Source organism: Thamnophis sirtalis, unplaced genomic scaffold (genome assembly GCF_051295495.1).
Source record: "Thamnophis sirtalis isolate CommonGarterSnake01/CBP01778 unplaced genomic scaffold, rThaSir2_p1.2 scaffold_10, whole genome shotgun sequence".
NCBI lineage: Eukaryota > Metazoa > Chordata > Lepidosauria > Squamata > Natricidae > Thamnophis > Thamnophis sirtalis.
The window spans coordinates 69,586,935-69,602,858 of record NW_028261390.1 but is presented as its reverse complement, the minus strand read 5'-3'; the positions used below and the strand labels follow the sequence as shown (position 1 = coordinate 69,602,858).

Genomic DNA, 15,924 nt, shown 5'->3' with positions numbered 1-15,924 from the left:
TAGACTTATATACCGCAGTGCTTATAGCCCTCTCTAAGCAGTTTACAGAGTCAGCCTCTTGCCCCCAGTAATCTGGCACCTCATTTTACCGGCCTCAGAAGGATGGAAGGCTGAGTCAGCCAGGATCAAACTGCTGGTGGTGGGCAGAATCAGCCTGCAATACTGTATTCTAACCACTGCACCATCACGGCTCTTGATCACATGACCATGGAGAGACTGCAACAGTTGTGCGAAAAATTGTTATTCTTTTTCAGGTGTAACTTTGTAACTTTGAACGGTTACCAAATGAATTGCTGTTGAGGACTACCTGCATATTTATATAACCAATTTTGCTGTATTTAAGTACAATGACAATAAAGATGATACTATATTATATGGTCGGAAGGGAATCTGGCATACTGATAGAATTTAACGATGCTCCTGTGTGTGAGCAAGAAAAACGCAGCCACGTCTGAATTTCTGAATCTTTTGTACGTAGAACCTACCTTGCCAAATAGGATTTGCCCGATCCCGGAAGCCCTCGAAGGAGAACCAGAACGTGCCCTGCGAAGGTCTTCCTGTTCGTGATGTGACCCCCAGGCAGTTGGGGGACTTGAGGAAAATGATGTCTTTCTCGCCCGTTTTTATTCCCATATCTCTTGGGCACAACATCCCAGGATGTCGACACTTCCGGAGAGCAAAAGCTCTTTCCTTGGCTCCTCCCATCCAAAGCCGGTCTCCATTTCCCAGGACTGATTGCGATGGGAGTCACAAAGCTGTGATTTCTACACTGGGATTCGAAAGCGGGATAAAAATTAAGCTGCTGAGGATATTTCTGAAACAGGGAAAATGGAGAACTCCACGTTCGCCGAGAAGGGTCGGTCTCCTTCGACAAAGGTGCCGATTTCGCACCGGATCCCGTGCACAGGTCAGGGACGCAAAATTGTTTCAGATTATGACAGAAAGTCACGATGTTTTCTTGCCCCTCAGCCGCCCGAGAAGACGCGTGAGAACTAGAGAAGGCATTCGTCTCTATTGTTGCAAAAACCTGATGGTGTTGCGTGGTGAGGGTGCTTACTGTCTTAAAGTCAAACAAGACATTGTGCATTTGGTGTGGCTCAGTGTAAGACTCTCCCTTGTCGGCTAATGTCACCATTTCCGAAACGGCACCGCTATCAAGTACAACTTCTGGCAAACTGCAATTCTCTGGGGTTTGGGTCAAAATATCCTTCGTCTCAATCTCTGATATGGACGTCGACTCAGTAGCTTCATTACAACTTGGTTTCAAGGCCGGGAACCAGTTTTCTATTGCTGTTCCATTGGATTCGATACCGAATTCGGTGCAATTGGAATTGTTGTGGTCCCAAGCCAGAGTCAGGCTACCTGAGAGACAATCCTTTTCTGACTCCTCTGCTTCACTTTTTCGACTGCCCCCCTCAAGAGAATTCTCTATCAAGGGTGCCAGTTCTTCAGAGGATGAGGGCTGCTGCGATTCTTTGCCACGCTTCGCAATTGCAGTAGTATCGTTGCCCTCAAGTTCGTAAGTACTACGGCTTGAGTTATTTTCACCAACTAGCAGTGCGGACAGGGAATCAAAACCTGAGGCTTTGGATGGACAGACTGTATCCTTAGCCGCTGTGGACAATTCCAGTAGATAATCCATAGTCTCTTCCACTAGTAAAAACAGAAGAAAGGACACAATTACTTTACTAAACTTATTCCCATATTCTGAACGTCAACTTCTGTAGCGCTGCAGAAGTAAACGAGGCAGCGAATTTTCATTTTGAAGATTACCTGGGTCTCGGTCTGTCTTGCAGCGACCTTTGCCCTCTCTTCAAAAAAAGACTGGTTAAAGGACGCTCTTCACAGATTCAGTTACCTAGAGGGCCAAAGAGCAGGGCCTGGAACTAGCAGGGAGAACTGCAAGCAAGTTTTTTTTTAAAAAAAAATGCTGGATCTAAATATTGTGTCTACATTTAAACATGAATTTATGGGCGCAAAACCATCTGTTAGGTGCAACTTGAAAAGAAAATCGTAACTATTATCTTTATGATTTATATTATTTTATTTGTTTACTAGTATGATTTGATAGCTTATTAGTAACTTTGACTATCACTAAGCATTGTATCTTATGATTCTTGATGAATGTATTTTATTATCCTTATGTACACTGAGAGCATATGCACAAAGACAAATTCCTTGTGTTATCAGCTGCCTTCAGAGTCGGAGATCACTGGGGCAGAAGAACAGCTGGAGCCTGTTCCCAGTGTGCGCATGTGCAGAGTTGCCAGACAAAGGGAGCAGCTAAAGAACAAGGGTGGACTTGGGAGTAAGGCCACAGGTGGAGGATGAATGGCCCCTCCCAGAGGAAATAAAAGAGGAGCAAAAGGGGAGTGGAGTTTGCAGGAGACCATTAGTTCACTTAATTGGTTAGTGACTTTCCGAGACTCCTTGCCAAGTTTTGCAGATCTCGGCCTGGCAGCTCTCCAAGCCAGATGAGGTCTGTGACTGTAAATCCTCCCTTAAAAGACTTTGCTGGATGTGAATGAGCAGAATTCATGGTCAATTAATAAAAGGTTTTTTTTGTTGGGACCAGGAGTTTGCTTCATGCTCTTGGGAAGCCAGAACAGGTTGGAGGCTAAGCTCCCTTTCTCCATCAACTAATTCCTGAGGTCTCCTTAGACAAGGCATTGGCTTGGCTGAAAGTTCAAAAGCAGAAGGCAAATAGACAGAAAAATGCAAAAAAAATATATGCAAAAAACCCCCAAACCCAAAGAGATCGAAGAGGTCCCAGTGACTCGATGAAATACAGATAGTCCTCGACTTACAACAGTTCTTTTAACGACCGTTCAAAGTTACAACAGCACTGAAAAAAGGTGACTTGCGACTGTTTTTCAGTTACAAACTTTGCCGCATCCCCACGATCATGCGATCAAAATTCATACGCTTGGCCACTGATTCATACCTATGACGGCTGCAGTGTCCCTGGGGTTATGTGATCCCGTTGCAACCTTCGGACAAGCGAAATCAACAGAGAAGCCAGATTTGCTTAGCGACTGGGGATACTAACTTATCAACGGCAGTGATTCGCTTAACAACGGTGGCAGGAAATGTCATGAAATGAGGCAAAGGTCACTTAAGAAATTCTCACTTAGCAACACAGATTTCAGGCTCAATTGTGGCCATTAAGTTGAGGACTACCTGTATTTCCTGGGGATGGAACAAACACAAATGTCAACATCCTTTTTTTTTTTAGCCCCTTTATAAAGTTTAGAGTTTAGAGTTTTATTTCATTTGTATGCCGCCCTTTTCCCTGAAGGGACTCAGGGCTGCTCACAACTCAAGCAAGGGAAGGGGGATACAGACCGTTGACAACAACACAAAACAATACATAATTAAAAAGCGCAACAATCATACCATTCGAGATAGGGGCAATGATTCTTTAGCCCCAGGCCTGTCGGAACAGCCAAGTTTTAAGGGCTATGCGGAAGGCCTGGAGGGTGGTGAGTGGGAAGGAGGGAAATATCGACTTTAAGCTGGCTTTTGCTGTCGGGAAAGGACAAGATTGACAGACATCGATTTGATTTACCTCTGAAATCACATTCAGACAGCATCATGTAGATGACAGTCGGATCCAGGTCTGAGAACATTTCGGAGAGTCCGCTGAAAAGTTTTTCTTTATTGATCTCATGTAGCGAAGCTGGTGAGGGCGAGGCGTCGGTAGCACAAACCGCCTCTGGATTTGTGTTTTTTCTCGATGGGCTCACGCCAAGATTTTTCTTTTTCTTTGGCATTTTCTTTTCCGAAATGCAAATTGCCTTGGAGTTACTCTACCCGCACGACAGTGCTTGCGTCAAAAACGAGACACTTTCAGGCCACATGTTTGGGTCGAGAGCAGCAACCTAGAAAGGAGAGATGGAGTAAAGTATTTTTTAGAAGCGGCCACTAAATCCTGAAGTCGGATCGAGCGTTTCTTCCCCACCGTGCTTTCTAGCAGGCTCAAAAAAAAATTATGGAATTCTTTAGGCTTTAAACTAAAAAAGTTTCATTACAAATGGACAGAAAATATAAATACAGTATTAAAGCAAAAAAACAAAAAAAGGATAATGGTTGAATATTCAAGCAGTAATTTTGTTTGAACCTAAAGTACTCAAACATCTTTAAAAATCATATAACAATATGTAATGTTTACATATGAAATGTTTAAGGTGAAAAGCAGGGGAAAATGCTTTGAATAAGCAATCAAACAGATAAACAAGATTTGACTATTTGTTCTTCAATGGTACAATTAAGTCTTGATACTATCAATATTAAATTTTTATTTATTTATTACTAGCCGATAACCCGGTGTTGCCTGGATATTTATTTATAGGGGGGGGGGGAATGTCCGCACCAAACATAATTTCTAATGTTGGATTTACCCCTTACCAGAGGGAGCCCCCTTTAGGAGTACGGTGAAGCTGTTACCATGGCAACTCTACTGTGCTGCACAGTAGAAGCCATTTTACAACGGTATGGTAGAAGCCACTTTAAGGCACTACAGGCTGTATATTAACAGGACAGACACCCCGAGAGGTTTTAGGGGTATCTTACCCCCACAGTATTTGTTTCCAAAGAGTAAGTCATCTGTGTACCAAGTTTGGTTGAAATTGCTCGAGGTGTTCCAGAGTTATCTTGGAATATGCATACATACCGCCTTTTTATTAGATTAAAAAAGATTAAGTATTATTATATAGATTATATATAATAATACAAATAAATTATATATATATATCTAATCTAATCTAATCTTATCTTATTTTATCCTATCTATCTATCTATCTATCTATCTATCTATCTATCTATCTATCTATCTATCTATCCCGATCTCCCAGTTCAGTAGAACTCTGGACATCTTACAATTCAGGAATATGTTACCAGCAGAACAAAAATCTATTACATGTTGCAAAACAAATACTGTAGAGTTAATTGCCAAGATGGTATAAGAAGGGCAGATTTATGTGAGATAAAATATTTCACATGATTGATTTCTAGGAAGAGCGGGGGAAGGGCAATTTGATGTACTTTAGCACAAAAGGATTTAAATAATTAGAAAATGAAGTAAGCTCAGTGTCAGCCAACATCCACCCAAATTGTAAAAGGACTCAAATCAAGATAGCTGATAAGACAAGTTTAAAGATATCATAGATATCACATGTAATAACATACAAGTCCTTAAAGCACACATGATGAAAATTAAAAAAACAGTGATTAATCCTTGTGAAAAATTAGACAAGAAACACCCCCCCCCCACACACACACTATAGCAGGACAAAATAACAGCTCTTATGTTATGCCCCTATATAGATAGTCTTCCAATTACGACCATCATTGGAACTAGAATTCCCACTAAGCAAAGTGGCTGTTGAGTCGTGCCTGATTTTACAACTGTTTTTGCCACGGTTGTTAAGGGAATCACTACAGTTGCTAAGTGAATTATGGGGTCGTTAAGCAAATCCGGCTTCCCCCACTGACTTTGCTTGTTGGAAGCCCCTGGTCATAATCAATCACAAGACCTAGGACCCTGAAAGTGGCCGAATTTGATCACGTGACCCAAGGGCATGCTGTCATGGTCATAAATCAGTTGTAACTTTTGAATCATCGCTAAACAAATGGTTTTCAGTCAAGGACTCCTCCACCTGCTCACTTATCCCACAGGCTCTGTTCCTTCTTTATTATGATGGTGGTGGTGAAACTGCAGCATCAGTTTAATTAAAAGATGAAGAGAGATCAACCGGCATCAGATAATTATGTTAAAGACTCGTTTAGTTCTTGGCAAACCCACGCATCTCATTTTCGCTTAATGATTTTGCAACAGGAAAATCTGTAGAAGGTTTTTTGGGGTAAGAATGTCAGACTTCTCCGGGAATTGTCACAGGGATGGGATGGGAAAAGCTGGATATTTAAAATCCTCATCCGGGGTAGAATTTTGCTGTTCTCCTTCAAAAAGACCAAAACACACTATAAACATTCACAAAATAATTTCTTGCTCCTTTATTTCCCTCCCCATTTTTATTGAAATCACATCAGCATTCGTTCATCATCAGCACCGAATTTCCTTCCTGAACAACAACAACAACAAAGGTATAGTCACACCTGTAATGTTCATTTTATGCTCACTAGTTTTGGTTCCATGTGTTTCTATTCACTCTTACGCTCCAATGATTTATTTCATGTATTCCCAGTTGAAATGCATAGATCGGAATTGCTTCTCCCTAACAAATGATTTTGTGTATCTTTGTTTTTAGCTGTTATTTGTTCATTTGTATGATGGATTGGTGTACAGTAAGAAAAATCAATGTAGTTAAAAATCGGAGCATTCCTGGAATTATAAAAACAACAAATCCATTAGGGTTTGATGGGAGGCACATGCCAATTTTTGATAACATTAAAAAAAAGTAATGCAGCTCATTCAGTGACCGTTCAAAGTTACAACAGCACTGAAAAAAGGGATTTTTCACACTTATGACTGTTGCAGCATCCCCATGGTCATGTGATTTACATTTGGATGCTTGGCCACTGGTTCATATTTATGACTCTCGCAGTGTCCCAAGGTCATGTACTGCGACCTCCTTAGAAGCAAAGTCAATGGGGAGACAGATTCACTTAACAACCGTGTTACTAATTTAACAAGTGCAGTGATTCGCTTAAAAATGGTGGCAAGAAACGCTGTAGAATGGATAAAACTCACTTAACAAATTTTTCAGCAAGATAAATTCTGGGCTCGACTGTAGTCCTAAGTCGAGGACTACTTGTAAAAGAATTTCAAGTGCTATTATAAAGGTATTTTTTAAATAATGTTCAATATATTCCAGAAAAAAATGCTCCTCTAGTTTCTTTTCGTCTTCAAATATAGATCAAAACTGTCTGTCTCCCTTGAATTCGGTGTGATTGTTAAAAGGTTTTCAAACAGTTGGTATTATAGCTGCAAAATATATGCTACTAGCCGATAACCCGGCGTTGCTCAGGTATTTATTTATAGCGGGAAAAGTCCGGACAAAACTTCTAATGTTGGATTTTCCCCCTTACCAGAGGGAGACCCCTTGTGCAGCCGCTACCATGGCAACTCCACTGCGCTACACAGTAGAAGTAATTTTTCGGCAGTATAGTAGAAGCCATTTAAAGGCACAACAGGCTGCATCTTAACAGAACACACACTCTGAAGGGTGTTAGGGGTGTCTTACCCTCACAGTATTTGTTTCCAGAGAGTAAGTCATCTGTGTACCAAGTTTGGTTGAAATTGCTTCAGGCGTTCCAGAATTATGCTGGAAGATATACACACACACAGCCATTTATATGTATATATATTTTTCTTTTAAAAAAGTATTTTATCTCTAAATATGTTGTACATATCCCTTGGAACAAGTCTTATATTTCAACTGCCGTAATATATGAAACAGGCAGGGGCAATATGATTGAATGAGAAACGCCCATATTGCTTGTTACATCAATGTAACCTTTAATTAACTCTTATACACTGTTAATTTGCTCAATAGCCTTTGAGGCATTTGGGGACCAGGAAGAACAGAATTACTAAGAAGAAATTAGTCATAGTCTAATTTTAAAAACAGTGAGAAAAGCTGTTGTGTTTTTATGCAATGCCCAGTTCTTTGTCATCATTTTCCAGGTTGACCATAAGAAACAGGACAAAATTTCTGTTATTGAAAGTTTAAGCATACAGCATACATTGTAACAATCTCCTTGAAGCTGTTTTATTTGATATTAACTTAAAACACATATTTTGAGTGGGTTTTTTTTCCTCTCTCTCTCTCTTGGATGACAGAAAAGTATTAAGCAGCAGGGACCAAACACAGTTATGTCTTTTTAACAGGGTTAAAGGTTACATCACAATCTAGGGTTAGTTGCAGATAACTTTTAAAAAGGACAGAACTAAAGATAACATTGCTAATTCTTCATTTATTTAATAAGGTTTATGTACTTGCTTTAATCTTCAAAGATCTAATCTAGTGTACACCATAGAAGCCACACCCATTTATAAAATAAATAAATATTAAAAAAAAATACATCACATTTATCAGCAAATGTTAATTTAAACATAGTGCATTTAGTATATAAATAAGTGGCCCCTAAAAGCTTCATTAATGGAAATAGAGATACACAGTTTTTCATCTCCTATTTTAAATATTTTTTTCAAACCCTAGGATTCCACAATATTTTTTTATAGGGCTTTATGAAAGGCTAAGGGAAAATAAGCTTGTTTAAAAAGGCGCAGAGTTTAAATTAAAATACTTTGTGATAGTTTATTCAACAATCAGTACGCAGACTTTTTTCAGCCTCTGAAATTTCACATTCATTAATTTTATTGGAGAAATTAAGCAAGGTTCTTAAGCATTTACATTCAAAAGCAGAAAGGAGAAAATTAAATTTGTTATTACTTTGGGAGTTTTTAAAACAGATGTCAGAAAGAAGAGGGGATTGACTTAAAGAACAGGCCAATGACAAACTCTCTCTGTAGCACAGTTTAGTAAACTGAATAGATTTCTCCAAAGTCCAGCTGGACTACAGAGCTTTTATTGGACTTTTATTTTAATCTGCATAACTACCACAGTGTTATTATGATTATTAAACAAATGCCTAGTGGAGATGAACAGAAAATAGACAAACTCTATTCTCTATCTGAGCTCCAGAAAAAAGAAGAAGAAAAGAAAATGCAACATTTCCAAAGCTGAAAGAAAAACAAAAATTCAGAGTCAAGAACACTAGCATAAAACTTATATTGGAGATGATGGAATGCTGTGTTCAGAAATCTCAAGAATAATAAGGATATTGAAGACATTACTAAATTACAGTAAATAGCTGGTCCAATTTTGGTACAAGAGGAAAGAACTTTTCCATGCCATTTCAGTCTAAAAGCAAAGTAACGACAAAAAATAAATATGCTGCACTATAATTACAAATAGTACTAGTATAGAATACAGATAGTCCTCAACTTACGACCACAACTGAGCCCACCATTTCTGTTGTTAAGTGAGACGTTTATCAAGTGAGTTTTCCCCCATTTTACGTCCTTTCTTGCCATGGCTGTTAAGTGAATCACTTGCAGTTGTTAAATTGGTAGTACGGTTGTTAAAGTGAATCTGGCTTCCTTATTGATTTTTGCCAGTCAGAAGGTTGCAAAAGCGGATCCCGTGACCCAGGGACACTGCAACCGTCATAAATACAAGTCAGAGGCCAAGCGTGTGAATTCTGACCATGGGGATGCTGCAAGGGTCGTTAAGTGAGAAAAGCGGTCCTAAGTCACTTTTTTTCAGTGCCGTTGTAACTTGAAACGGTCACTAAGCAAAAGATTGTAAATTGAGGGCTACCTGTATTATTTTTTTAATGTTATCCAAAGTTGGCCTCTGCCTCCCATCAAACCATAATGGAATCATTGTTATTTTTTAATAATTCCCGGAACGCTCTTACTTTCAACTACAGGTAGTCCTCGACTTACGACCACAATTCAGCCCAACAGTTCGGTTGTTAAGCGAAGACACTTGTTAAGTGCATTTCCCCCCCTCATTTTACAACCATTCTGTCGTTAAGCGAATCACTGCAGTTGATAAAGTCAGGAACCCGGTTGTTAAGTGAATCTGGCTTCCCCCGTTGACTTTGACTGTCAAGAGGTTTTAAAAGGGGATCGATCACCTGACTTTGGGACACCGCAACGGTCGTAAGTATGAATCAGTTGCCAAGCATCTTAATTTTGACCACACGATTCTGCAAATGTCACAACTGTGGGGAAAAAAAGACCAATCACAAACCCCTCTCCCTCCCTCTGCCGTTGTAACTCTGAACGGTCACTAAACGAACGGCTGTAAGTCGAGGGCTCCCTGCCAATTGATTTTTCTTACTGGGTGCACCCCAATCCATCCTAACGATGGACGGCCACTAAACGAACGGCTAAAAGTCGAGGACCGCCTCTAATGGGGTGGGGTGGGGGGGCACAGATCGACCTTTCCCACAAAAAGGGGGAAAAAGAGAGGACCCATTGGGGTGGGGAAGGGGAAGGAGACGGCCCAAAACCGGGGATCGATCCATAAAAAGAAAGAAATAAAAATAAAAGCGGGCAGGGCGGCCTTGGGGCGGGTGGTGGTGGTGGTTAATCCTGAGGGGAGACGGGCCGTTCCCCACCTCGAGGGGCTTTCGGAGGGGGTTGAGGAGAAGTGGGGGGGTCTCGGCCCTTCCTTTTCATGAGGCGGGTCGGCGTTTCGGGGCCGCCGCGGAGAAGCCAGGCGAAGCGGCCTCACTTTTGGCGGGAAAACAGGCGCCGCCATTGAGGGCGCCTCCTTTCCTTCCCCCCCACCTCAGCCCCTCAGGCCTTCTCTGAGGGCCGCGGCCTCCCCTTACCTCGCCGCCAGGTCCGCCTCCTTCCGCAGGGCGGGCCCGGCCTCGGCGGCGGCGGCAGCAACAGCGACGTTTCCCGGCCAAGGAGAAGGAGGAGGAGGAACAGCCGGGGAGGCCCGAGCGCGCCGGCGAAGGAGGAGCTGCCGCAGCCCTCGCCGCCTCTCCCTCCCAGGCCCTCCGCTGGCAGGCAGGCCTGGCGGAGTCCACGCGGAGGCAGGCCCTGAGCGAGGAGGGCAGCCGCCTCCGGGGATTCGCCGTTCGGGCTTCCCGCCAACGAAGGGCAGGAGAGCGGCCTGACTTCTCGGGAGTTTTGCAGGCCGGGATGCGGGAGCCCATCAGGAAGAATATGGATAGGCCGGCGCTGGTGGTTTATTTGAATTACTCAAGTAGACAGTATCATCAAGGGATAGGAGGGAATGGGGTTTGGGGAGAGGAGAAGGATAGAAGGAGAAGAACTGAAAAAATAAAAGGAGAAGAATTTAACAGTAACAGAGTTGGAAGGTACCTTGGAGGTCATCTAGTCCAACCCCCTGCTCAGACAGGAGATCTATACTAGGGATGCCCAACTGTGGACCTTTGTGATCGACCAGCTCGGTGTCTTAACCACTGAGCCACCTAGTCAGGGAAAAGGAGAAGAGGAGGAGGACGAAGGGGGAGGAGAAGGAGAAAGAATGAAAGGAGAAAGGGAGGAGGAGGAGAAGGGAGGACAACTGTGTGCTTCTTAATGGTCTCTGAGCTTGGTGGTTTGCTTGGCAACATCAAGTGCTAAGAGGGAGTGTGGTTTGGGGAGAGGAGGAGGATAGAAGGAGGAGAAGAACTGGAAAAAAAATGGAGAAGAAGAGGAAGGAGGACAGCTGTGTTGGCTCCTTGGTGGTTTCTGCGCTTCGTGGTTTGCTTGTGGACATCGTGGACCCAAACTCGGCAACATCATCAAGTGCTAAGTGGGGTTTGGAGAGAGGAAGAGGAGGAGGAGGATGACGAAGACGAGGAGTAGAAGAACAGAAACTGAAGAAGTGGAGGAGCACTGCGGAGTCCTTGAGGGTCTCTGGGCTTGGTGGTTTTGTTTGGGGACATTACCCAAACTAGCCAACATTATCGGTGCTAGGTGGGAGAGGGAGAGAGGTCTCATCCACCGCTTCCAAGACGAAAGTGGGACATCAATCTAACCAAATCATTTTGGACGTGCGACTGAGGACTGTTAAAAACCCAGAGCTCCTTGGTGCTCTCTGAGCTTGGTGGCTTTCTTGCAGATGTTTCATCATTACCCAAGTAGAAGACACCATCAGTTTTAGTAAGGAGTGGGATTAGCCCTCAGTTTATATTGTACTAGTTAAGGAGTGGGGGGTGGGTCTCAGTTTGTATTACAAATAGGTTATAATATAAACAGAGAGCAAACCCCACTTCTTAATAGCACTGATGATGTTACCTAGTTTTGTCATTAAACGTCTACAAGAAAGCAAAGGAGCTCAGAGAGCACCAAGGACCACAAACAGCAATTTTGGCAAAACAGCAATTTTGTGGGGCGTTTGGGGTGAGAGGATTGCCCCCCAGGTCAAAAGTCCCTCAGTGAATTTACAAGACCAAGGGTGGGCTTCACTTTGGCTCTGTCCTTGATGCCGGTGCAAACACCACAGTCACTGCGCCATACCCACAAGTTGTATGTATATTTTCCAGCTCTTATTCTGCAACAAAGGGATAATTCAATACAATACAATACAATAGCAGAGTTGGAAGGGGCCTTGGAGGTCTTCTAGTCCAACCCCCTGCCTAGGCAGGAAACCTTGTACCATTTCAGACAAATGGCTATCCAACATCTTCTTAAAGACTTCCAGTGTTGGGGCTTTCACAACTTCTGGAGGCAACTTCTGTTCCACTGATTAATTTTTCTCACTCTCAGGAAATTTCTCCTTGGTTCTAAGTTGCTTCTCTCCTTGATTAGTTCCCACCCATTGCTTCTTGTTTTACCTTCAGGTGCCTTGGAAAATAATTTGACTCCCTCTTCTTTGTGGCAGCCCCGGAGATATTGGAAGTCTGCTGTCATCTCTCCCCTAGTCCTTCTTTTCATTAAACTAGACATACCCAGTTCCAGCAACTGTTCTTCATATGTTTTAGTCTCCACTCCCCTAATCATCTTTGTTGCTCTTCTCTGCACTCTTTCTAGAGTCTCCACATCTTTTCTACATCGTGGCGACCAAAACTGGATGCAGTATTCCAAGTGTGGCCTTACCAAGACCTTATAAAGTGGTATTAACCCTTCACGGGATCTTGATTCAATCCCTCTGTTTATGCAGCCTAGAACTGTGTTGGCTTTTTTGGCAGCTGCTGCACACGGCTGGCTCCTATTTAAATGGTTGTCCACTAGGACTCCAAGATCTCTTTCACAGTTACTACTGTTGAGCAAGGTACCACCTATACTGTACTTGTGCATTTCGTTTTTGTTGCCTAAATGTAGAACCTTACTCTTTTCACTGTCGAATTTCATTTTATTAGATAGTGCCCAATGTTCAAGTCTGTCCAGATCCTTTTGTATCTTGAGCCTCTCTTCTGGAGTGTTGGCTATTCCTGCCAGCTTGGTGTCATCTGCAAATTTGATGAGTTCCCCATTTATTCCCTCATCCAAATCATTGATGAAGATGTTGCACCATCCAGTCCTGGTGATGTGAACTCGTCTAGGGTAGACAGGTGCTCACTTACCATTTTTCCCCCTATTTCAACTTGTGTTCCTAATCTGATTTTTGTGGTGCTGTTTTTGATAGGTTGGACTGTTTTATCCCTTTGTGGAAAGACAGATGCAAAACATGAGTTAAATAGTTCTGCTTTCCCCGTTGCTTGTCACCTTCTTGCCACTTTCTCCTAGCAATGGACCAATTGTTTCCTTAACTTTTTTCTTGTTTTTAACATGTTGGAAGAAGCTTTTTTGTTTGTTATTTTTTTACTTTTGTGGCAAGCTTTTCTTCATTTTCAGACTTGCCTGTGGGTGATGATTCAGGGATGCCTCAGCATGCCCACAGAAGGGGTAAAAATAATTAAAACATTCCTTTCAGGTCAAGAAAAGGTTTAGTGTTAAAAGAGCCAAGAATGTGGTGTTTTTTTTAAAATGCACTAATTGGTTATAGAAATCGTAATAATCCTAACTGATAGTGAGGGGAATAAATCAAGTGCATACATAGTGTATAAGTGCAGATATGTTCTAGATATGAGAAAGATGCAAAATCATGGTTTTTATAAAGCGCCAACAGAATTAGATAAAATCCTAACAGAAACAGAAGATGTATAAAGAAACAGTATAATTATATACTGAGTGAAAAGCTAGCAGAGGAACAAGTAAAGGAGACAATGGGCGAAAAAAAATGGTTATACGATAGAACTAGATAAATGGCAGAAACTGTGGGACAGGAATTATAAATAAACGATGTCATCTGCATATAAAGATAATTTATGTAAGATGTCTTATAGATGGCATCTTTCACCGGCGAGGTTGGCAAAGATGTTTAAAGGCAAATCAGCTAAATTTTGGAAGTGCCACCAGATATCTGGATCTTATTATCATACGTGGTAGACGTGTGGAGAAGCAAATAAGTATGGGACAAAAATAAAGATATGGTTGAAAAAGATGATAAAACAATGTATTGAGTTTAAATATTTTTGTTGGGGATCTTGCCTGAAACTTATAACAAAGAAAAAAATATATATTTAGTTATTCATGTATTAACAGCAGCTAGAATTGCATTTGCATAATATTGGAAAAGTGAAGAGATTCCTACTGAAGAGAAAGTGATTAGGAAAATATTAGAATGTGCAGAAATGAATAGACTAACACTGGCAATTAAGGAGAAGGAATAATGATTATTATATGATATGGGAATCATTTTACCAATGGTTAGAGAATAAAAAAGGAAATTGGAAATAAAGGAAGAAGACAACAAGAATAGAAAATAAATTAAGATAAGAGATAATAAAATGGCAACTGATAACATGAGTATAATGAGAATCGTGTTTAATGTTATTTTATTTTTATTAGAAGATATGAAGGAAATGAAGAGTTACACATGGTATAATTGTTCAATGTATATAATTTGTGGAAGGATGTTGCACATAAATATTTGTACCCAGACGACACAGTGTTTAAGGAGAGATGAAATGTTTGTATTTTTTAAAATGGAAAATAAATTAATTTTTTTTTAAAGGAGTGCATACATAGTGTACCAGATTTCTAGCATGATATCTTTTCATCACATTATTTCATTTTGGGAACACAGTTAGTGACAGCAAGCAAAGAGATTAACCACAAGGGGCAAAAGAAAGGAAATGCTGCTTAATCTATTGTCAGTTAAAATATTATTTTAGCTTAGTATTGTTTCTACTTTGTATATTATACAGAGAGTCCTCGACTTACAACCACAAACGAGCCCAAAATTTCTGTTGATAAGTGAAACATGTTAAGTGAATTTTGCCCCATTTTATGACCTTGCCACAATTGTTCAGGCATTCACATTTCTATTGCATTTCACTAGAATGAAATCCAAAGCACTGCAGAGTCTTAAGAAGAAGATTGGTATGAGAAGAAGGACTTGCTTATAACTCCAGCTAAACCTGTTTTTTCAGATCCAAAATGCCAAACTAGCTTTTCCTCTTTGAAGTGTGTTCAAAGCTACATATATTTGTATCCCACACAATTAAACTGAAGTCACTGAAATCTAAACCAACATTTCTTACATATCCTTTTTTGGATCTATTTTTAAGGTTTTATACACATCAGATACTGAGAATTGTAAAACTCACAGCCACTTATAAGCTACTAATATAATATAACTAGTAGTGGACATTAATATTAGACACAGTGAAATATAGTAATATGAAATAGCTAAATGTCATCTAGATCTTAAAGCCTCAGGTAGTGACTAGAGTTTTGCTTTAAAAAACATTTAATATATTTATATAGCCATCCTTTTCCAGGCAACTTTGAGAGGCTCCCAATCAAAAATTAAAACACATAACATTACTACGGCAGTTCTATTTGCATTCAAACTTGCAAATATCTGTACGGTATTTGCATTTTCTCTTCTTCACGTATGGTCAGCACACTAAAAATAATAAACTGTAAGCCATCCAGAGTAACTTAATAGTGAGGTCAGTGGCATACAAATTTAATTAATAAAAAATAAAGTTACTTTGATATTTGTTACTTTGTGTGACATACATAATGCTGGCAAAGGTTAGAAACATGGCTGAAATAGCACAACAGTGACATAGGAAAACGGAACAAGTGACGGGACAATAGCAGGTTCAGTATAGAATAAAGCAGGTTTTTAAAAAAGGTCCCATTGTCAATGAGTATAAAATCGTCATTGTCATTGACCAGTTATGAACAATAACAATAGCAATAGACTTATATACCGCTTCATAGGGCTTTCAGCCCTCTCTAAGCGGTTTTACAGAGTCAGCATATTGCCCCCAACAATCTGGGTCCTCATTTCACCCACCTCGGAAGGATGGAAGGCTGAGTCAACCCTGAGCCGGTGAGATTTGAACCGCTGAACTGCTGATCTAGCAGTAGCC

The 15,924-nt window shown here is 40.8% G+C and overlaps 1 protein-coding gene across 3 annotated transcripts in view; it reads right to left on the bottom strand.

The window, feature by feature from the left end:
- Window positions 1–10,442, bottom strand: part of N4BP2 (NEDD4 binding protein 2) — a 37,511-nt gene extending 27,069 nt beyond the window's left edge. For all 3 annotated transcript variants that reach the window (XM_087724829.1, XM_087724830.1, XM_087724831.1), the window contains exons 1-3: window positions 10,369–10,442; window positions 3,569–3,881; window positions 486–1,653 (exon numbers count right to left, since the gene is read on the bottom strand). In XM_087724829.1, coding sequence (XP_087580955.1) covers window positions 486–1,653; window positions 3,569–3,773 — 1,373 coding nt within the window. In that variant the 5' untranslated portion in view covers window positions 3,774–3,881; window positions 10,369–10,442. The remainder of the gene's footprint in view (window positions 1–485; window positions 1,654–3,568; window positions 3,882–10,368) is intronic.
- Between the last annotated feature and the right edge of the window lie 5,482 nt (window positions 10,443–15,924).